This window comes from Hippocampus zosterae, chromosome 4, assembly GCF_025434085.1.
Source record: "Hippocampus zosterae strain Florida chromosome 4, ASM2543408v3, whole genome shotgun sequence".
NCBI lineage: Eukaryota > Metazoa > Chordata > Actinopteri > Syngnathiformes > Syngnathidae > Hippocampus > Hippocampus zosterae.
In genome coordinates, this window is record NC_067454.1 from 16,685,909 (window position 1) to 16,710,274 (window position 24,366).

The window sequence follows — 24,366 nt, forward strand, 5'->3', positions numbered from 1 at the left end:
GTAGCTCAGTTTTTGCTGTCAAATATCAGTTACGTGTTTCCCTGTAAACTGATGAGCCATTTTTAAACATGGTTGTGATTCACTATAGCTGTGATGGTGTCCATAATGCAGCTGGCCGCAGGTCCAAATTTGTCATTGTGCTGGTAGAAATTCTATACTTGTCATCAAGTTGTGCAGCTAGCGAAAAGCACGTTGTCTGGGGGAGGATGGAGTCCTGCTCAAGTGCATGGTTTCTAAATACAGACATGTGCTTAGTCATGGGCTGTGTGTTTTTTTTTATGGAAGATGCCCAGGTGACTGAGTTAGCAGTACAATTTAACGGGAATGTAAAACATGGGTTGCATCATGTCAGAGGATAATTGTACACATGTAGGTCATGGGTGTTCGGAAATGAAATATACAAACCAATTTTAGCTGTACTGTGCCACCTACACATCACAGATTTATCAGTGACTGATTGGGTGTTTGTCCATGTGCGCTGCCTTGTCTCTGTATACACTGCGATTGGCTGGCAACCAGTCCATGATGTACTCAGCCTTTTGCGTGGTTTCAACTGGGATAGGGTCCAGCACACCCATGATCCGAGTGTGCATATGTGGCAAACTAGATGGATGCATGCTTGATGGAGATAGAAGTGCCTCTTTTTTGTATGTAATAAGTTATTTCCATTTCTGATGTACAGGGTCACACCCAGGTCAACTTTTTATCCACTCTGCTGCGCATCACCATGACTGATCAACTGGATTTGCCAGTTAGGCAAGCAGGTGAGTGTTTAGTACAATATTTATCTTCTCTGTCAACGGTTTAATATAACACTATGGATTAAATCTAAACTAAAAAGTAATGGGGTGAGTGAAAAAGAAATGAGAGAAGTTGAGGTGTTACTATTACCACTATTTCAAGCACTACTAATTCATGTGGGAAGATTTTAAAAGCCATTTATTTGCAGTTGAATTCAGTATGAAGCAGTAGGTTATACAGGAGATCCTGTAAAATATAAATTCAATCTGCAACCTCATTTGTAGGGGTGTCCCAATCACACTCACCCGAGTCTGAGTCACAGTTCCAATCTGATACCTCGACAATGCATTTGGAAGAAAATTGGGTGCATCTGATTTTTCTCAAATATAAAAATCTATTTAGATTATATGGGCCATTCCACCAAATCAGCGAGAATTGCTTTTTGTAACTCTCAAAATAAACTCGGCACTCACAATTTGATGACAGACATAAAAATGCGTGTTATATTTTTGTGTACTGAAACTCTTCATGGATTGTTTGAATTGAAGGCTAACTTTAAACGGTACATATTGTGCATGATGATTTAAAAATAAAATTATCCGTTTTATTATTTGCGTGCACGAAAATGTATTGCAGAGGACGCAGCAGCTCGACTGTGTGTGTATGTTTGACGAACTGGCTCATGCTTGCTCATGGCTGAGCAGGCCAGGGCATGTCCAATACGCAACATGGTAAATGAATATCCCAATGGCGTCCTCAAATAATATTTGCATGCCTCAGACATTGCATTCACCTTTAATGGAAGAACAGCACTGCACATTCCTGTGGTCCCTTGTGTCAGTATTTAAAATGATTCTTAACTCCTCTTCTGATATATTTTTCAGGGATTTCAGAGAGGATCGGAAAAGGGAAAGTGTACAAATGAAAATAATATTTTTGTTTTCATGTTTAGTATTTATTTTGGTAAAATGAGTATTTTGTTTTGCTTTTGTTAAATTAAGGGGGAAACAGACAACTACTGTTTAACAAAGTTAAAGTAAAAATGTCTTATTTCCCTAAAAGGGCTATTTCTATTATTAAGCAGGCACAACTTAACAAAATAAAATAGTTCCTCTGCCTCAACACAATACCTCTCATTATTTGCTGTGTACTGACAAAGTGAATAATTGTTATTTTCATGCACCCCATTATTGGTTGGTTGTGAGGAATGTTGATTTGTATAAGCTTGGCTTGACCATACTAAATTGGCATATAGCCCTGCTCCCCATGACTGCCGTGCATGGGACCGGACCTTGGTTATTAAAAAAAAAGTGGACCGCCAGCCTTTCTAGTTGAGGACCACTGGTCTAGTGCTTTACTTGTAATACGAGTAGTAGCACACATACAGTATGTCACCTCATGCAAATTTACCTCAACAAGAAGTTGACCTCTACCGTGCAGAAATACACATGAAGGCACCAGTAAGACACGGTCCTTCTACTAGTGCGCCAAATGGTCTTACTACTCGCGGGGACAACACGCGTACTCACTCGTAGGTGGACATTATTTCGCTCTGAAACCGCGAATTGCCCACATGGTAATGGATGTAATAACAATATCGTCCAGGCGGAGACGCTGTTGTCGATTGCACGCGATAAGCACTGGAAGCGAAGGTACAGGCTCGTGCAGTATAACGTCATTTCACCGGTTAGTTCACCTGTACCTTTTCTTCTGCCGGATCGAACGTAAATCGGCCGTCGAGGGACGGAATGGCGTTATCTCAGAATACGGCCACAAAGCGGAGGGACAGACGAGAGACCGACGACTTGGTTTTGTCAAAAGGGGAAGTGAACGCTAATGCTACGAACCTCAAAGCGTTGAAAGGTAGGATTGCAGCGGCTAATTTAACATTTTGACTGGTATTACATGGTTAAATATTAACCCACCCGGGATTTCAAGTTAATTCTTAAGTAGGTGATTCACTTTTGGATTCGTCCGGATTGTTGAATGCGTCTAACGACAATTTGAACGCTCTGTTAGCTTAGCACAAGGGTAAAAACCACTGCTGTCATGTTGCAGTTGCTGTCACGTGACGATTAGCGTTTTTGTTACACTGTAACTCAACTCTAAAAACTTGAATGCGAGATCCATTTATACAATTTTCTCAAATCGCTCAGCATCTTTGCATACGTCATGATGTTAATGTAGATTTTTCAAGTGTCTGGACTTTAGTATTTTTTTGGCGACGTTTTCCTCTTCCTTACCACATTTGAGAACTTGCCCGTAGTTTCTACCCCTTACTTAGTCGAAATACGTAGATGTAACCTGTGTTCCAACATTGGAGGATATACGAGTTATGTTTTGGCTGCCGCTGCTCAACCCATATTGTTTTGTGTTTTGTGTTATTGTAAAGTTTCCTTGGGTGTCTTGAAAGGCGCCATATAAATAAAATGTAGTATTATTATTATGTGTGGAACAAATACAAATACAGTAATTTAGTAACATGAGACCAGCGTTACTGTACATATCTTGCATATAAAAAATTTTCATTGACACAAGGACCATTTTCCCGTGATAAATATAAACAGAGTTATGAGTCTTTAAAAGCAGCAGTGGAGTCATTTTTGTTCAAATTCAACATGGGAAAATCAGATTTAAAAGCTTTCATCTATTTTTTCTAATCTTTAACCTCGTTTCAACAGGTATTTATCACTGGAAAGCTTTCCCCAAAAAAACTGACAACATAATCGACTCTAGTATACTCGCTGTTCAGCACTCGCGGATCGCATTTAATTCATTTTTCAATATTTGTTTTCGTGCACTACATACGGTATATTCAATGTTTAGCTGTGTTTTTTAAAACCGGAGTCAAAAAAGAGAGAGTAAAATCCTCAATGCTGTTTATTTTAATGTCAACAGGGTCCCTATCCTCCGCGAATAGCGTTTCTCGGCTGTAATAACAATGTTAATCATTTTAATTACTTGCATATGTTTAAAAATGACACCCTAAAATAAATGAACAGAGCATGACCTAGTAAACGCATCTATGGAATACGTCCTTCTATTTTTTTTTGGTTCATCACTAAATTAGAGGTCTTTTTTAACACAAATGTCAGTATTTCTACCTAAGTGGAGACCTTCAGTACTTTTGCCACCTATTTTGATATATTGTTGAAAGTATTTCTTAGAGCTCCAAGGTATTTAGCACACTCACTGATCCCTTTATTAGATACACAACAAAATGCAATTTACTAATCCTTGTCTTTCACGTATGTATTAGGTTGTAGTATAATTCAAAACTTACTTATTTGTGATGTGTAGATAGATGCATGAATGTGTGATTGTCTTGTTCCATATCCTGCCACCTTCAAATGGGGTTTGATATTTGACATTTCACCATATTTTATTTAAAAAAAAACACACCACCAAGCTTGATCATTATCATACCATTTCATTTAATAAGGTATACGCCATCGCTGCGTGATATCACTCTGCACAAACTCTCCTGATTCCTCTCGGTCAGGTTTGGTCAAAATGTGACTAGATTTTGTTTTGTTTTAGCGTACCATTAATTTATGCTTTTATTTAATACTGGAGGATGTTAAAATGCAACTTCAAGCCTTGCCTTTGTAGTCTGTAAAGGTTGTATAATGGCGTGTTCGAGCCCATAGAGAATTCATTTCCATTACATGGTTTTCCATCGGGACTACTATCAAACAAAGTAAAACTATGTCGACAGCTACAAGTAATGGCACCGATTTTGTTTGACTTTGGACCTTCCATATCTGCTTTTTTGGGATAATGAAGATGGGAATCTGCAAAAAAAATCCCTTGAACATGCATTTGCTAAATCTCAATGTAGACATCATTTTTTCAAATTGTTCTTGTCTTTCATCACAGATAGCCATCATGCTGCAGGGAGCTCAACACGGATGTCCCTCTTCATTCTCGTTGCTATTTTCGCCTGCTCAGCCTCAATTATGTACCTGGTCTACAGGAACTTCCCAGAGCTTACAGAGTGAGTTGATTTAGGTTACATTGGAAACCCCAGCCGTTTTGCAGTTCTCTGAAATGGTGGTGCTGTGTTGTTTACAGCTGTCTTTACTATGTTAACATATTGACTAGTAATGTAGCTACCCATGTCTGTAGTTTCATCTGAAGTGGGTGACCTAGATGAGGTCAAATTGGTTTTTCAACAGAACTTAAAATGAACTGTCTAGAAAGCCATGATTATTGACATTTTAAATGTGATAGAATTGCTTTTGATCAATGGTTCTCAAAGTGGTGGTGTGCAGGCTTCTTCGAGAGGTATGTCAAAGAATCACTTTTTTTTTAAATCCACTAATGTTTGTACATTTAAGTACAGTTCAGTTGTATTTAACTTATATATATATTTTCATTTAGTGTTGAACTGTTTCTTTTCAGACATTTATTTAGTTACGTTTTTTTAACTTATGGGCAGTACATTTCAATTATTTTGATGTTGTTCTCTATGGTAATACGTGGAGAGCCAGGTATTTTGTGAATTGGGACTTGATCTACACATTTCTGAGAACTGCTGCTGGAGATGTATTAGTTCTTTCAACATTTGAAAGAATATTAATTTTAAAGTAGTTGCGTGACACTGCTGGTCGCAAATTGGTTGAGTAGATTTGTCATTTATAGATCCTTAACTGAGCATCCCATTTCTATCTCACACATTTGTAGTATATGTAAAAGTGTTGTCTTCAAATACTATTCATCATTTAAAAGGATGAATTGATGTTGTATTCGGTTCGCTGTTTTGCGATCTGTCTGGTGAGTCAGGTATGCTTGTTTCATTTTTTAATGGGATGAGTCTGTGCAAGCATTTGATTTCACAGCCATGTAAAAATAAATATAGTGGACGGTATGAATCTTTTTACAATAGCACATAGAACGCACATACTAGAACTTGAATTAGAGAGTGGAATTGCTGTTTTCACTGTCAAGTGGAGAATCAGGGATCAATTTAAAGGACAAGCAACAATTCTTATTTTTCTTCCAGTGATGAAATGAAGAAAATCAAGATACCCAAAGACATGGACGACGCCAAAGCTCTGGGAACTGTATTGTCCAAATACAAAAACACTTACTACAGCCAGGTGTTGGTGGCTTATTTTGCAACATATGTTTTGTATCCTCCAAAATGTGGAAAAAAAGGACAAAAATTGCAACAGTCTTAGTTTTAAGTGACAACATACATGTAAATATGTATTATGGTACATGAACAATACTAAAAAAAACACATTTCTCAGCTCACTTCACAAGCATCATTTTGGCACATTTTGAAAAGTTCTTCAAAAAAGAAGGTTGAAGCTGTTATTGTAGTTGGTCAAGCTAAACATAAAGCAAAAACAATTACACATGTATGGCATTTTCACCAGAGACAAAACTTCACATAAAAATGTTATTTTAAAAAACATAAAAAATGTTAACATCTTTTTGGGGGTGGGGGACTGGAACTGATTAATTCATTTTGCATTCAATCTAATGGGAACAATTATTTAAAATGTGTTTTGAATTAAGAGTCAATGTAGTCAGTCATGGAATCAACTAAACTCACATCTCAAGCCCCCATGCATTTTATTCAGCTTTTGTACATTCATGTGATGTTTAAGGTCTTTTAAAAAATGTATATATATACCTTGACACCTTCCGTTAGCCTTCAGACCTTTGCCATCCCCGGATCAATTTTCCTCAGCATCTTGTCTGGATATCTTTACCCTTTTCCCTTGGCTCTCTTCTTAGTCTGCTTGGTGAGTAATAACAATATAAAGTATATTATTAGTATATTAGTAAACAATTGGATTTCTAGTTGCCCAGTACTGAGGCCTGTTAATTGAATAGGTGGAATAAAGCAGAATTTCTATCGAGCAGTACTGTTTGGTTCAATTTGGTACATACAGTATGCAATTTATTCCATTTACTTTGTCAAAAGTTGGAACCTATATTTGTGGGACACTTGGCAAAATTCTTTCATTCAACTTAGGTCCTCTGGCAGCCAGTAGGAACCTTTATTTTTCCAGTCAATGTGTAAAGATGATCAATGTAGCTGTCATTATGTGTTTGTGTCATACCAGTGCTCTGGTTTGGGGGCTTCCTTTTGCTATATGCTGTCCTACTTGGTGGGCCGACCCATGGTGTACAAATATCTCACGGAAAAAGCCCAAAAGTGGTCACAGCAGGTAAGTAAATGGGAGTATTGGGACACTGTTTGCCTGTGAGCCTTCACTGATAGAACACCTGTCTTGTAATTCCACAATTGTGGTGGCATGTGGTCTCCCTCTTGTGGTATGTGAAAACAATCACCTCCTAATTTCAGCTACATAATGGTGATGTTTTGTTTTTTCCATTTTTTTTAGTTATGAACTGGCAGGCACCAGGTAGTGAACAATTCATTAAAAAGAGGCCATGCGCTTGTTCCAAGCTGTTTCTCGTTTCCTGTGAAACTAAACCTAAAACAAAGACGTTTTGTATTCAAACCAGAAAACATATCAAAGTCTGCTAGCCAAATGCTAACAGACAATGCACACACAGTAGTATTTTTTTTAAATGTTGGTCGTGATGATGGAGCTCGGAGTGCCAATAATCTTTTTTGGAGATGCTACTTGAAACAGTTGGAAACCCACTGCCCTGCCCAGCTAGACTCTGAAAAAGGCCTTTGATTAGACATTTGCAGTATATTTCAAGATTTTGTTTTTCGATGACAGGTGGATAAACACAGACACCATTTAATATATTACATCATTTTCCTGAGGATAACTCCCTTTCTTCCCAACTGGTTCATCAACATCACCTCACCTGTCATCAATGTGCCCTTGGGGGTATTCTTTGTTGGAACCTTTTTGGGTATGTAATTCTGATTCCTTGTTTGTATGTTATGCTGAAGCAACTTTCGCTATTGAGTCTTTCTTAATGACTGCACTCATGTTATTCACAGGCGTAGCGCCACCATCTTTCGTAGCCATCAAGGCGGGTACAACACTGTACAAACTGACCACTGCCGGCGAGGCCGTGTCCTGGAACTCTCTGGCTGTGCTCGCCGTGCTCGCTGTGCTTTCCATCCTGCCCGTCTGCTTCCAGAAAAAGCTGCAGCAGAAACTAGAGTAGACCACAAAAGACCTCAGCACCCGATCTGCAGTTTGACCGTGAATAACAGTAACAGCACCCCCCCCCCTCCCCCAAACAAAAATCCTTTATCCTCAGGAATGTGTACCTGTCGCTCACGATGCTCTGCATCGGTCACAACTGCATGAAGTCCTGGTGGAGGTTCTCTCCTGCTGATGTCACGACAAACATGGCTCGACCGCATGGTGCACACAGTGGTGGCTTGCAGTTGCACACATAATTACCTGATTGATCGCGGCACATCCTCCAGAGCCTCAAAAGGGACAATCATGTTTCTGGGTCACTTGAGAAATATCTGTTGTGCACGACAGAGTTTCTGGCTTTCATGGGAGAGTTTTTGGCACATGTAAAACTTTCTGGGGCATACAAAATAAAACATGACGAAATGTACCAGAAACGTTATGATGCGCCCAGCAAAACTTGCCAAGAAAACTGTCACACATGAGAGAGTTTCTGCGATGTCCGATAAACTTTGTGGCACACCCAAGAAAATTTTGTCGAACTTTCTGGTGCGTACAAGAAAACTTTCCAGTGCGATTGTAAATCTTGTCATGCTCACGAGAAAACTTTCTCATGTGCACTCCTAATCCTTTCTCATGCCGACAAGAAAACTTGCTTTTTCCGATGCGCAGCAGAGAGTAACACAGTAAAAGGCTTCTGGTGTGCACACAAAACACGCCTCCTATAACATGCTCTATAACATTTACCTAAGATCATTTAAGGGTGATGAAAACAGCATGACTTATAGGATGTTGTGACTGGACTATAATATTCCACTTCTCTCTCTCTCTCTCTCTCTCTCTCTCTCTCTCTCTCAGGAGAGAGCATTTTTATTTTTTCATTGTTTAGGAGATGCAGTTTGTTTCAATTGGCCACCTGTTTAATTGATGGTAGTGCTTCTGCTTGTTAAAAATAACATCACTTCAGAGCTATCCACTATTGTGGAATTCCTCCTTCGGTGGATGACATCAACATCTATTTGTGGCACGTCAGCATTCACTCCCTGTCATGTCTTAGTAGTTTTTTCCTTGTTTTATTTCTGTCTTTAAGGAAGCAATAACTGCCACACTGTCACCGCCGTTGAAAGTGAAGTTCTGGTTTTAAGTATCATATCAGGTGCTTGCTTAATCAAATGTACAGCACAGAGGAAGGAATTAAAATGTATGGCAAAGTAAGCAAGTGCATCTTTTGTTTGCGATTCTACCTCTAAATGCACCTGGATTCATGGCTACATACTACCTTTAGTCAAGTCACTATAATACTCCTGTGCACTGCCAATTGAACATTTGCGTTGTACTTGGTGCAAAATGACACATTAGTATTTTAAGTCCTAGAATTTTCCCCATCACAAGGCTGACAAAATTATAAATTTTTAGTGTTTTTGTTTTTTCTTTTTTTATGCATTTGATCTGTACAACAGTAAAACTGATGAAGTACACAGAGATAGATACCACATTTTTATATTCCAGAATATTTTGAATCTTTTTCAAGATTTCTATTTAGAGAGTTGTCATGAGTTTTTGATTCATTTTGGCCAATGAAATGTCTTCATGCAGCACAGATTTCTGCTAACTACTTTAAGAGCTTCCCCAAACTGGATTTTGAATGACTGCAGTCACTAAACAAATATCTGTAGATAAACTACTTGTTGTGTGTAAATTTAATATATGAACATTTTTTATCACACATGTTCCTCATCAATGTTTTGGGATTTGTTTTGTTTCTCACTGTCTTAAGAAGGATGCTTTATTTGACAGGGTAATTCAAGTGAATGAAATGTCTTAAATAAATTCTGCCTCAATATATCAGCACTGGTATCTCTTTCTATCATTGTCATATACAGTATATCTATAGATTGGATGAAGCTTATGTACATTTGTTTTTTACTTAGTCGGAGAGTTTTAAATCACTTAGAAAATATCATGCCTTAATCTGTCTTGTTGCGATGCAGCAGTACAACCAGTTCTTTGAATCTAAGAAGACACCCCGCCACTAGGTGGCCCCAAAATACAGTAACAATAATGATTTGAATGGCAGTTATTTTCTTACCAATTAATGAAATGCAATTAATCTGTTCCAGCTCCTGTAACGTGTTTTACAAAGAAGAAGTACCACTCTGCGGTATTTAACTTAATACAATCATACAATAATCGCGTTGTCTAATAAAATGTAAACAATTAAACTTCATAAAAATGCGAGTAGAAGTACTGTACATGTATCGTGATTTCATGCTCATTGCACGGCTTTCCTTTGTGTTCTTGCCTTGGCCAGCAGGAGAAAAAATATAATGCCTGCATACGTATACAGTACATTTCACAGCTAAGTGACTTCGTGAACTGCGATAACAGTGGCCGTTTTTCGCAGAGGTTCAGAAAAATGACTGAGTATTGTTGTATATAATTCACACGCGTTGCAGCACTGTGTGTTCAAATATCTGTTTTACTAAACGTTAAAAAATCACGAGTCCACGACATCGATCTTAATTTCTATTGGACCGTTTATGGAGTTTGGATCGGGACTTAGCATTATTAAGCTATCTGACTCTTGTTTTACAAAGTTATGTGGGGTTTTATTCATTACACGGTGTAATTCTCCATATTTCTAGTTAACATCAACTGGGAGTATTACTAAATTGTTTCCAGTTTTTTTCATCTTACAAACTGCTTCTTGTGAAGTTACCTAAAACAAATTATGACAAATGAAGCAATTTAAGATAGGATTATTAGCTATGACAAATGAAGCAATTTAAGATAGGATTATTAGCTCCCACCAGCCCCGCCAAAAAAACGTAAGGTATGCCACTGTATTATACCATAGGCCTATACTGTATTGCATGGGTCACTTCTACACGTGTCGGCAAGATGTTGGTGACCCTGCTATATACCGTAACCCTTTCCTATCTGTAAATAACCAATGTCGCTTCATTCAGCAGCCACCATTAATTTTTAAGTTACATTTTGACAATTGAATTTATTCTACTGCCCAGATTGTATCACACCGGGTCACATTTTTTGAATATAATGGGAATAGCGTACTGTCTAGAGAATTCGTTATTTAGTGGGCAATAATCGCCTGTCAGGTTTATTCTTTTCATGGCTTGATAAGAGAGACGATTGTTGTGTGCCACCAAAAGTCATGCTGGACTGCAAGTCTGCAACGCGTATGTGAAGTCAGACGTAATTGGATCTAGACGGAAGTGTAGGAAATTTCCATCAAAATGAGATAATCAGCTACTGTTTGTGTCACCCCTGCTGTATGCAACTAGTCATTAGGGGTGGGGGGAAAATTGTGTTCAAGTAGGATTTTCTTTCTTTCTTAAAATATTAACTATACTTTTTTCGTTGCAACAATACACTGTTATTCGACATTATGGGACGACGACAAAACGCAATAGTGATACATCAGAATTTTGTTTTATTGTGGAGGGATCAAACCGGAAATATACGGGGCCGCTTGAGCGTGTAAATAAAGGGCTCGGTTGTGATTTTAATAGACTCATACTGCGTGTACTAGGCTGCATACATAGCATTACGCGATGGCAGAAACAAAACACTTGTCCGCTTCCACTTAATATGCTCCCTGTCGCGGGGATAAGGGAGCCACCGGACCAGTCTCAAAATGACCACCGGCATCAGCCCCGTCTCCTGTCGGTTCGCAGATTATTTCGTGGTCTGCGGACTGGACACCGAAAGCGGGCTGGAACCAGACGAACTCTCCGGTAAGCACATTAGCCATCGTGGACATTTTCTTTGGGCTGATGCTGTCGCTAAGAACGAAATGAAAAGAGTGCGACTCGGTCGGCCCTTAGCGTTTTAGGACAGATTTGGTCTGCTTTTGGTGTTGTTCTCTTCCAGACCCTATAACGTAGCGTATGTAGTGCTAATGTTAATGCTAGGCCTGGCTTCGGTCCGTTTCCTCCCTTGTTTGTTTGCAATTCTCGGCAAAGAGCGAAGGATTACCGACTTGTTATGTGCAATTGTATTTAAAAGCCTCAAATGTCCTGTGGGTTCTAATACTCTTCTCTTCAAAACCAACCGAACATGTTATATACACACACCATTGTATATTTGATCAGTGGTGTGATGTGCAGTTCTGATCTGATTGAAGATGCCATTGCCAATGCGTTATTGAGCTGAAATCGAGAAGAAGAGGCTATTACCCCTGTTAAATGCGGTATAATTCAAGAACATATTGAAACGTGGTTCTGTGCCTTCAACCACACGCTCTGTTTTTTTCCCAGAACACAATAACCCTAGTTAGTGGGTGTTTTGTAAAAACATTTGTCTCGAAATAGCGCATCTATTTCCAGCATCATTCACAAGGCTTGAGGTTCGATTAATGTTTTTTTTTTCTGAGAAGGTGCTTCGTAAAACTTGGTATCATCCCAATGTTCTGAACTACATGAGCCAATTCTTCGATTGAACTAAAACGTGGTGAACTATTTTCTTTTTCGATTGAACTAAAACGTGGTGAACTATTTTCTTTTTGTGTGTGTCCACAATCTGGTTGGTTTATTTTGATAGGAGCAGTTCAGTTCAACCTGATAAGGAGTTGGCCAAAGTGCAAAGCAAGAGGCACAAATATATTGCAGTCAATGCAAAGAAAATATGCATATATGCTTATGTATGATACAACATACAGTATATATATATATATATATATATATATATATATATATTAAATGAAAAGTAAGTCTCATGTAGATATCAGGATGCAATGATTCTGAAGATGAGCACCGGTGGTTGCATAAACTGTAGAAAGATATAAACACATGTGTTTTTGCTCCCATTTTTCATGAACAGAACACAATGACTATTTCTGCAACTAGCCTTTTATTGTGGCCAGCCCAAGGCACACCTGTGCAATAATCATCCTGTCTAGTCAGTATTTTGATATGCCACGCTTCGGAGGTTGATGTAGTATCTCTGCAAAGGAAGGCTCTCTAACACAGATTATTGTTAGGCTCTTTGTGGACATAACAGAATTTGGTCACTAACTTTACATTTTCTAAAAAGAAAACACAACTTTATAATCGTTTTTTTTCTCAACTGTCAATCTGGTTGTTTCTGGAAATGCTTTTGTCTCTACTTAATTAGATAGTATTAGGATGTGCCTACTCATCAAAATGTGAATACAAGGCCAAATGTTTGAGTTTATTTTGCCATGGTTCGGAGTGTTAAATCCTGCAGAACACAAACCTTTCAGGTGTTCTGCTCATGCACCTTTGAATTGATTGATTGCCATATGTTGTTTTTGGGCTGTTTAATTTCACTTGCTAAATAAGACCTTTATTTTGTTGCTACTTAGAAGGCGAAGCACCAATTCAATGTTGTCAACATGTGGGTGTTAAAGCAGCAATAATGCTCATGCCCATTGAAAGGAGTCTGGCTGACTCTCATCATTGAGAGTGTGTACACCCTAATTTAGCTACTGTAGGTACGATGCTGATGACATAATAGAAAGAATGTGACATTGTGGAACTCTATTCCAATGCACAAAGGGGAACATGCCACTGGACAGGGCAGAGTTTACGCTAAACAAGAAAGACATTTGATTCCCTGCACCAAACTGCCCTGTCATTTATAGTGGGCTTAATTGGGCTTGAGTAATGATTCGTGGCCTTCTCAAATAATTATTGCCTCTTTGTGAGAGGAGGTGATTTAGAGTCATTTGATTTGAACAGTTTTCAGGCCGATTAAATGTTTTCTTCTATTTAAACAAACCTACCTGTGTTTTACAAAAGTCTGTGAGCATGATGCTATCACATGACACAAAATGGCAAAGATGGGCTAACAAAACTACCATCGATCGTCACAGTATTTTAACCATAAAATCACAGATATTTCAACACAAACAGTGCAGTGACTGTTGTAGACAGACAATAACAATACTCCTTGGCATATATTCTTTATCATCTGCAAAAAAAATCCTAATTGGACAGCAATGGAAGGAACAGTTATGTCCATCTTCTTGGTATTTACACATGCATTTATTATAGTGCTGCCTAATGGGCAAGGCACGCACACCAGAAGGACTCTCACAACGTATTAAAGCATGAAATGATTCTTGACAAGTTTAATTGTTATTACTGAATGTTTTTATTACTCCAGAAAGTTATTTTACTTCGTATAGACCCATGACTTTATTTTAGGAGTGTTTAATGAAGGAATAGAATCGATCTGTTTCATGACATTTCCATTTCATTTCAAAGGGGAAATAGGATTTGTAATCCAGTGTTGAGTCAGGCACCACTGCAACCCGATTGAAGACACCACTGTGTGCTGATTGATTATGTAGTGGACATAAACACCACAAATGTCAGTGGTAAATCTAAACTACAGCAAAAGCATAGGCCATTAAACACGGGCCAAATAATGTACACCAAAAGTACGTATGTCATTAGGAAAAACTGTTCGACTGGGCTAATGCCAAGTTTTATTTAAACCTACTGCTGCAATACTCTTTACAGGATGCAGTATTTATTTCTTTTTTTTTTTTTGTTATTTGGGAGGCCAGGGCGGTTGTTTATGACAAAGTACTCTAAATATACTGAAAGAACATTTGCCAAACACTGTAACCCAACTATAGACCTTATATTCTAATAAAAGTATTAAGACTAACCAACCAGCAAATTTGACATTTTGGAAGTCAGTCAGTGATTGAGAAATATTCAGCCTTGTTATCTCCCCGCTCCAACGAGTCAAATATGTGTGAATTGTGCGTTGAGTCAGTGTGCAGCATTTCAAAGTCTTGGTGAAAGTGTTTCTTCCGAAGCAATATCGCTAAACCCCAAACAGTTGGTTTTCAAAGATTCTCTCTCTCACACACACACACACACACACGCACACACACACACACACACTTCCTGTTTCCACTTTTACAATGAGGTTCCTCTTTGAATTCATGCAAATAAAAAAAAAGGATATTGACTGTAGCCACCGTGCTCTCATTTGCACTGGGCCTGTATTACCTGAGACCAACCTTTGTCCACTTGCGAGGCCTTTTGAGCACCCAGTGGGTGCATTTAAAAGCGCCAACATTGCATTTGCGGTCTGTGAAAATGCTGGCGTGGGATTGCCATTCGTGTTTTCATTATGTAGCTGTGCTCGAGGGTAAAAAAATGCAAAGTCAAATTCTATAAAGAGACAGGAAGGCTGATTTGAGAAAATATGTTTGTCTTCAGCATCTCACACAATCATTCTTATAAATGTTGCTTTTGAATTTCATAGAAAGAGGGGTGTACTGTCCAACAATTTGGCTCTGGATTTAACTTTAATATATAAGATCTTGCTGGTAAAATATGCTCTGCAGACCAGAGTGCAAACTGATATTCTCATCACTCTTGTTGTCCTACTTACTGTGCGTCAAAAACAGGTGGCTTACACTTGTCGATTGTTTCAGTTTGAGTCGAAGGGAGGAAATGGTGTGGAAATTCCTGTTAGCTATACATTTTGCTATTTGACCAAAAATTCCCACAGGTACCCAGCTGCATAAAGAGTATCTCTACTGCATCTGTTTTGTCTTTTAAAACAGGTCTCAAAGGGAAAGTTTGAAAATACCACAGTTTCTTTTTTACTCACGCACACTGTCATACTTCATTAACTATAACAAGGGTACGGTGGGTATAAAATCACATTTTCTCAAATGGGTTTGGGGGATTTTGTCATGGACTGATGAAACAAAAGGTTCAAGGTTTGAGGTGTACTGTCATTTCAAAACGTATGTTGGGAGCAAACACAACATTACTCATCACCAAGAGAATGCCATACCTACATTGAAGCATGGTGGTGACAGCATTATGCATTAGGGCTGTTTCTCATCAGCTGGAAGTTGGCCTGAAACCGTGCGGAGGGAATTCTAAACAGTTTGAAATGGCTGTCTGTGTTAACACAAAATAGTCAAACTTCTGCTAGAGAGAAAAAAATGTCAGCTGAACTTTTATTTGTGCTTAATCCGAAGCGCTTCAAATAGTGGCAGATGTGTGCTGTCTCCCATTATGCGAGTTTGACTGTGATTGGTTAGTTCTTAATTCACAGCTACATCTTCAACTATAAGAGGGTGTGTGCACTTGTGTAACCACACTGTAGTTATTTATTTTTACATAACCGCACTAAAAGATTTAAGAGTTGTACAGGTTAAGGGTCACATTAAGATAAGAGAAGATATCCTTTATTTGTCCCACAATGGGGAAATTTACAGCCTCCAGCAGCAAGAATGTATGTAGAAAGAAGAAAAGAAAAAAAAAACAACAACAAACATCTTTCAATTAAATACAATATGAACACAAATGGATAAATCGCAGTACTATTTACAATTTACCTTCACATCATTTAATTATTATTATTATTATGATTGTTATTTTTTATTCATCAGCCTGACAGCAGTCGGTAGGAACGAGCGTCGGTATCTCTCCTTCTTGCAGCGCGGGTGTAACAGTCTCTGGCTGAAGGACTACCAAGTGCTGTCAGGGCGGGCTGGAGGGGGTGGGAGGGACTGGCCATCATAGCTTTTAGCTTAGTTAGCATCCTTCTGTTGCCCACCTCCTCCAGAGTGTCAAGGGAGCAACCCAGGACAGAACTGGCCTTCCTGACCAGTCGCTCCAGTCTCTTTCTGTCCCGGGCCGAGATGCTGCCTGACCAGCAGACAATGCCATAATAGATGGCCGAGGCCACCACCGAGTTATAGAACGTCTTAAGGAGTGACCCCTGAACCCCAAAAGACCTCAGTTTCCTGAGTAGGAAGAGTCGGCTCTGTCCTTTCCTAATCAGGGTGTCCGTGTTTGTGGACCAGTCCAGTTTTTCGTTGAGAAGAACACCAAGGTACTTGTAGGAGGTCACCCTCTCTATGTCCATACCCTGGATGTTCATCGGTGCTGGTGAGGACTTTTTCCTGCAGAAATCCACAACCAACTCCTTAGTTTTCCTAGGGTTGATCTGGAGGAGCTTCTGCTGGCACCAGTCCACAAAGTCCTTTGTCAGTCCCCTGTACTCTGTACACCTGAGAACCACTGTATTAATACAGTGGTTCTCAATTATTTTCTGTCATGCCCCCCCCCCCCTCGAGGAAGAGGAAAACTTCCCCCCCGCACGACTATAAATAGTATCATTTGTCTATAAAATTATAAAAGTACACCTTTGCATAACACTGTATCCTTATTAACGGATAAGAGAATAAAAAAGAAATACGGACCAACTCACAACAAAGAAAAGCTTTAGTAACTGGAACAGAAAAGATATAAAGTGCATCTGAAATTCAAAAATTACATTAAATCCTTAATTTAACTATAAATATTTTTTGACTGACCATGTCAAACCATACTATACTGAAAAATAAAATTACATAATATCAATAACTAATAAGGCATTCAAACTAATCAACAACATTATCTCAGGAGCACAATATTTAAAAAAAACTAACCAGCAAAACAAAAATATATCAAATGATTTTTTAAAAATCAAAGATGATGTCTGGATTAATGGCTACAATGAGCAAGTTTTCAATGGACAGTTTTTCGAAGCGAGGTTTGAAGCAGGACACAGCAATTCTCGACTCCTGCTCAATGTGTAGCCAGGACCTGTATTTCAGTTTACTGAAGTAGAAGCCACAAAGCAGCATGATTGTTGGCAATATTCGGCACGTTTTCGCTGGAAATAAAACTCTAGCAGCTTATCAGCGTGATTGGGGTGTAATGTCTTTAAGTGGCGCTTTAATTTATTTTGCTTCATGCTGTCCGCAACCAACATTTTTAGACACGTTAAGCTCAGCAATCGTTCCTCGTCTGCCACCTGACCGCAGTCACAGTGAAGCCAAGTGCTATATACGCCTCGTCTTATTTCCTCACTTAGAAAGCTCTCTGGGGAAACTCTGGCAATGAGAGCACCACTACCCCCTAACGTAGTGGAGGTGCAACTGCACGTTATTTTAGGACAGTAAAAAAAATAAAAAAGCATGTTCCCCGAGGTCAAACGCGCCCCTCTTGACGGAGCATCGCACCCCCCACCCAGGGGGGCGCGCCCCACTATTTGAGAAACCCTGCATTAATGGAAGAAGAGGTGAAATGATTCTTTTGGATGTCTTTTTTATCTCACAGCAACCTGTTATTTGAACGGTGTTGTGTAGCTTTTTTTTTTAATATCCAGAATACATGGATTTATATATCGGTACAGTAGAGCAAAAAGTGACCAGAGCTTTCTGTTTGGCGCATAATGACCTCGATTAGCATATGTATGACCCTGTTGCCTCACAGGCAATACTAAAAAATGGGGCGCTCAGGGACATAAGTGTGTTCACACGCAGGCGCTGCTTATTCAAATGCTAATAACCTTTAGAATTTCACAGAGAAACGTTTCCACCCAGTCCTCCTCGGCAAACAAATGAGAGGATGCCTGGCTCAACAAATGAAAGCTAACAGGGGATTACATATTTTCTGTGTGTCTATAGAGTTTTATTGACTTCTCAAAATCCAGTGATCGCTGTAGAGTTTGAAATTCACAAGGAAAGCCGTGATCTCAGTTCAGTGATCCCTCGCTATTTCGCAGTTCATTTATCGCGGATTTTTTCAAACATAAAAAAAATATATATATATTTTTTAATATACATAGACTACAGTACTGTATATGTTGCTCTATGTGACTTGCTGTTGTTTTGCAGCTTCTTGTGGACTTTAGATTGTTTTTCTTTTTTTTACCCATATATGTTAATTGGTCGCAACTTTGCGGATTTTCGTTTATCGCGGGTGGTTTTGGTCCCCATTAATTGCAATAAATGAGGGATTACTGTATGTCATTATTTTTTATTAAATTCCACTCCTGTGAATAAGTGCAATGACGTATGTAGCATTTATCATGACAAACGGGTGGCATCTCTTGCCAAATTTAGTCAACAGTTCAGTTCTGTTGCTGTGTCAAAAACGTGTCTCATTCTGATAAAACTGCTGTTACAGTAGCATCCATGCTAGTCTCCTCCTCAACAAGCCGCAAAGCTATCCATCAATCTGAAGCTTGTTAAGATGGATTTTGTGAGCTTACAATTCTTTAGTGTATATGCCTTGTAATTTTAGTGGAACCCTTGTGCATATTCACACAACACCACTTGAAACCTAAACCTAGAAAGGTGTTGTTAAAGCCCTAAGAGTGACAAATGTTTAAGCACAGAATGCTGCTCACTCACTTTGATTGAGACAGAAGTTAGTAAATGCTGATAGTTGCACACGTCAGTGAGCTAATTTGTACTAAGGATCGTTTTCGATCAGGTGATGGGTTTTTGTTTGTCTGCCATGTGGAGACTGACATCAGTTTGAAATGGAAAGACTCATAGATGGAATTGTGTTCTTATTAATTTGTTTGTTTCTTTTGTGGAACCCTAGTCAGTTGAAATCAGCCGCTGTATGTTCTTCATTTTCCGATTTCATTAAATGTGCTAAAAAGATGACAGAATATGGAGAGACTACAGGCAATGTTAAAAGCGCTGAAGCCTGTTTTTTTTAATCTGCCAGGCTATATGTTTTCATCAAGCACTAACGCCATGGCTGCTTTGCAACCAGGTGTTTGGTGTTCTTGACTTTGAGGCTGTGTGTATGACATTCAGTGGCTTATCTTCTACGTTTTGGACAATTATGTTGAGCAATCTGGAAAGATTCACTTCTCTGGCAGGCCAGTGTGTTTTTGCAGCAAATAGTTTTGGGAAGTATTTGGTACACCAGTGGTGTGGGGGTGTTATCTTGCACCCTGTAAATCAAGGTTGCTAATCACTAAACTGCGAGATTGAATGTGCTTGAACAAAGCAAAATAATCTGAGAGCTAGTTACTATTTGAAAGTGGAAGTCAACGCAATTTTATTGAATCAATCTACACAGCCCGCCGGGTATAAACACGGCATTCTGATTGTTATTGTTTGTTGGATATGAATGAAGCTGCAACATTTTTGGGGGGAAGGTAATTAAACAAGAAAATATTTTCACATCTGATTTAAAGTAGCGTTCATCAGCCAATCACAGATGCAACCAGCAGGCGGGCGTGCTGTTTGAACAAAGTCGGAAATAGCTCAGTTGTTGACGAGACACGCTAAACTTCAGCCAAACAAGGATATGAGATACACTGTGGTGATACCGAACATGACTTGACATATTCTTGTGACGCGATTACATATAAAGTTAATAGAGCTGACAAAGAGAGGCGAATTTGTAAAGCTGCACCAGAGCCAAACACCTTTGAGAACATGCGTACTCTATCGCATACATGGGGGTTAACAGTGGTCAAACGATGTAAGACGAAATCATCATTGTAACCTGAGAGCACAGGCACTTGTATGACACAGCCAGCTTCCAATACGAGCCAAAAAATAAAAAAATTAGCAGGCATAGGCTACTTGCCGTAGTTACAAAGTAAATGTATGAACTTGTGCAAAGCTGTTGAACCAAAATAGCAGTATTTTGAACAAAAGCTACACCCATCTGAATGACTGATGATGTTGATGCATTTTTTCATGATGTTGTAACCATTACATGTTAAGTTTATCAGTTGGGTTTTTAAGAACCATATGGGGATTTTACCTCTTGTCCAATGCATTGCCGAAAGGCTACTATTAGTTGGTGAGATGTTTGAACTGAAGCATTAGTTAAAAACACAGACAGACCTTATATGCATATGCTTTTATCGTTGACTGAGCTATTGGTACCTGTTTCGAGACAAACGTCAGAGCTTTTCATACATTCAGTGTAAAAAAATATATATATATTCTCCTACAAAAATGTTAACCCATCATGAACAAGGAAAAGTCCCGATTGAGTACATTGCTCAAGTCACAAATGTTGGACAAATGCCACACCAGGACAGTCCACGTATGAGGAGAAGAGTGGGTGGTTCCTGGATTATGGATGGTGTGAAACTAACTGAGAGCTTGGTGATGCTTTACTCCCACTGCTACAAGTATATACTCTCATTGTCCTCAACGTCAGTATTTTCCAAAATCAAAGAAGTGTTCATAATGTGAGGATTGTTTCCATCTCAGACCCAGCAAATCCCATATTTTAGACATAATGTACATAGACTAGGGTCACCTTCCAAATGACGCAAAACCTTGTGGTCTGCAATCTACTTGAGTGTGTCTATTTGAATAACGTCAGAGAAATATGTACACTGTAAATGGAAGCCGAGAGTTTCAGACAGTTGACACCTGTGCAGTCTTCTATGAATAAATGAAAACAGAGGCTCAGGGCCCAGCGTGTGTCACGTTCCAACATGCAGCTGATAAGTTCTGATGCAAAAAGAACTGGAGAGAGCGATCCCGTTAACATCATTGTTCGCTCATTTTCACCTGCCTTGTGTTTAATCATGAACATGATTTTTTTTTTATTCCAACATAAGTTCCTGTCAGTGTGCTTTGATAAATACTTCTTTAATATCGTTTTCATTTCGTCACCTTGGCCTATGATTTATGCATTGCTTCTTATTATATAATGACAGGTTTTAGCATGTTTGTGTCCATGTGGCCAGTGTTGAGGTGCAAGAAAACAACATCTTAATTCTCTTAATCCTGAAGATTTAAAGGTTTATTAGTGTAATGAATCTGCTGCGGGTATCCGCGCAGTACTTCCTGTCTCCACTCAACATCTCTTGCACTGCAAGCATTGAAAGAAGATTAGACAGTGGACGTAATCCCACACACACATCTCTACACACTGTCACCCACTGGTCAGAATAACCACAAGCTTTCCATCCGTTTAGGATTAAATAAGAGGGAATAAATCCAATCATTATGGTTGACTCCAGACTGTGGTCATCCCCTCGTAGTCTTGTGTCATTAACGATTTGAAATGTGGGCGGGTGGTCAGCATCTCTGTGACCCTCTCACACACCGATCAAACCATTGATTAAACAACTGTAGCATTATTGTCAAATAAAGCAGTTGATTGTGGATACATTTTCCAATGTAAGACTTGAGATGACTCTTTAGCCGTTCGCTCATTTTTTGGAGCGGTCAAAGAGTCATGTTGCAAATATCCAATTTTATTTTTATTAGCTGCAATTGTCATGGAAAATTTGCTTCTCATGAGCCCAAACAGCCCAGAGGCAACACTAGTTCATGGGATCAAGGAATAGTGAGCTTCCATTGCTCTTTTCTTGTGCACATTAGAGCAGGGGTGTCAAACTCATTTTTGTCGCAGGCCACTTTGGAGTTACATTTTCCTTCGGAGGGCCATTACGACAGGGAAATCGAATAAATGTTTAATCATCGCATTGTATTGTTACTTGTACACAACAAATTAAATTGATGGATTACTAGTTTTGAAATCAGTCAAATGTTTGTGTGTTGTTTATTCAATTATTGTCCAAGTGAGTATAAACGGGGTATAAAATTATTGCAAAATATCAATGATATTTATTACACATGACAATTTGACATTTTGGTCCAGATTTTAGCAATGATCATGGAAGTTGACACACGTGATTTGCTTACGCGGGCCTCATAAAATGTCGTGGCGGGCCGGATCTGGCCCCCCGGGCCTTGAGTTTGAGATCTGTGCATTAGAGCATGATGCACACAACTTAATATATTCATGTATAAGAGAACCAATTAGGAATGTAAATGTGCAGGGATCCATTTAGATTTGTTTTGTGTATGTGTGTGGTTTAAAAAAATATATATTTTCACTACTGGAGCAAGTCTTGCCATTTTTATTTTCATGTGAAACAGAACAAATAGTGTGCATGGAGAGCAAAAAGCTTTGACTGGCTCCAGTGAGACTTTTTTTTCTGTTCAGATAAGCTCACTCAGATCCTCTGCTCCAGGGGTTAGTTACACAAGAGCCATTCACGGTAGTCGACCCCATGACTGTCCACCGATTCGATGCCCATATTTGTGACAGCCCTCTCCACCTTGACATGTTTTAGCTTGAGGTCACAATGGCCGAAACAGGCTTGTAATGTTACATAATTTCTCAGAAAATACGTGTCCAATGGATTCTACTCTCCTTATTCGTGGAGTCCCATCACATTTTTTACAGAAATACCCATGAATAGGAAACGCATCTTCCAAAAGCACTTTAACAACTTCCGTTTAGTGAGCATGAAAATGTTCTGCTTGAAGCCTTTGAACAACCTGAAATATGTATCACTAAAGCTTTATTATTCCCCAAAGCATCCACTGAATCGAGCTTTTGTTGATGCTGGATTCCGTTGCAGTCTTATGGAAGGACATTTCCTGGTTTGTGTGAACGCCTGCTGAAGGAGTTTGGCATTTTCATCAGTGGTTTTGAGAAAGTTGCCATCGTGTAAACTGAAATGAGCTTCTCAAATTTGTGCTACAAATTTAGCGTGCTGTCAATTGGTGAGTCATGGGCAGTCACGAGGGAACGATATCATAAAAACTGCAAAGACTGAACTGTCAAAACGCTGAGGGCTTGATATCAGTCTAAAATCAAAAAGGTTAAATGTATAGTGAATTCAGGGATACCCATACAGTCAAACCTCGGTTTTCAAACGTCTCTATTCTCAACCAAATTAGTTTTCGACCAGAAAATTTGAGATTTTTACGCCTCGGATTACGACCAAAAACCGGTTTTCGACCAAACTGAGCAAACCCGAATGCGCCACTTGACTCCTCTCGGCTTCCTTACACAAGGAAGTGACATTTGCTCGTTTAGCGTTCATCGTGAGCAGACGTGTTTGTTGTGATTTATGCACATCTGAGTGTTTTTATGTTAATTCTGCAAAGTGTATTAGACCCTAATCATGGGCTAATAAAATGGTTTCGGATTTCGAACAAATCGCTTTTCGAACAGCCTTCTGGAACAGATTATGGTCGAAAACCGAGGTATGACTGAATATATGAATATGTGTTAAATATGTGAGTATTTTCTAGTTGACCAACACGATCACAGGACTGACAGTTCCACACAGGCAACTGCTGTACAGGGGTCCTCGTTTTTTGTCTGTTCTGACTGATTGTTCTTTTAAAATCTGTCAATCAGCAAAAAAACAACCCTCCCCACATTAAAAAAAATATATATTAAATTTTTTTACACAATCGCATACATCACAAGACAAAGATAATGACATGATGTGTTAAGTTTTTGCCATGGTCATTTCAGTACTGGTAACGAGGTACTTTATACAGTTTTAGTATCAAAGTCAACATTTTTACTGCGTTCAAAGTCATAATGCGTGGAAATTGTTCCGTAACCTTGCCGTGATTGATTGATAACCTTTGAACAATGCAATACCTCTGATGCTACAGAAGCTCTTTGCGAACCATGGCATGTGATGACAAAAATGTCAAGAAAAGCCTACTAGATCAGGTGAAGCTTATTTCGGGTTAATGAGAGGCACTTATTTTGTGGCAGGTGTGTCCTGACCCCAATGGACATCCAGTACCTCTATAATCACTGAACATGAGACTGAAAGTGATCAATTAATTCAGAACACAAGCACACCCCTAGTTTTCAAATTGTGCAGCCACATCATCTCAGTTTATTTTTACTTCATTTCTCAAAAGCTT

The 24,366-nt window shown here is 39.0% G+C and overlaps 2 protein-coding genes across 3 annotated transcripts in view; both read left to right on the forward strand.

Moving 5' to 3' along the window:
* The first annotated feature begins 2,355 nt into the window (after positions 1 to 2,355).
* Positions 2,356 to 9,677, forward strand: tmem41b (transmembrane protein 41B). Its single transcript, XM_052063673.1, has 7 exons — positions 2,356 to 2,604; positions 4,621 to 4,738; positions 5,747 to 5,875; positions 6,404 to 6,497; positions 6,822 to 6,926; positions 7,452 to 7,590; positions 7,682 to 9,677. The coding sequence occupies exons 1-7, from the start codon at positions 2,490 to 2,492 to the stop codon at positions 7,849 to 7,851; spliced, it is 870 nt and encodes a 289-aa protein (XP_051919633.1). The 5' UTR covers positions 2,356 to 2,489; the 3' UTR covers positions 7,852 to 9,677.
* A 1,637-nt stretch (positions 9,678 to 11,314) lies between these two features.
* Positions 11,315 to 24,366, forward strand: part of dennd5a (DENN/MADD domain containing 5A) — a 38,193-nt gene continuing 25,141 nt past the window's right edge. For both annotated transcript variants that reach the window (XM_052063590.1, XM_052063591.1), the window contains exon 1: positions 11,315 to 11,587. In XM_052063590.1, coding sequence (XP_051919550.1) covers positions 11,488 to 11,587 — 100 coding nt within the window. In that variant the 5' untranslated portion in view covers positions 11,315 to 11,487. The remainder of the gene's footprint in view (positions 11,588 to 24,366) is intronic.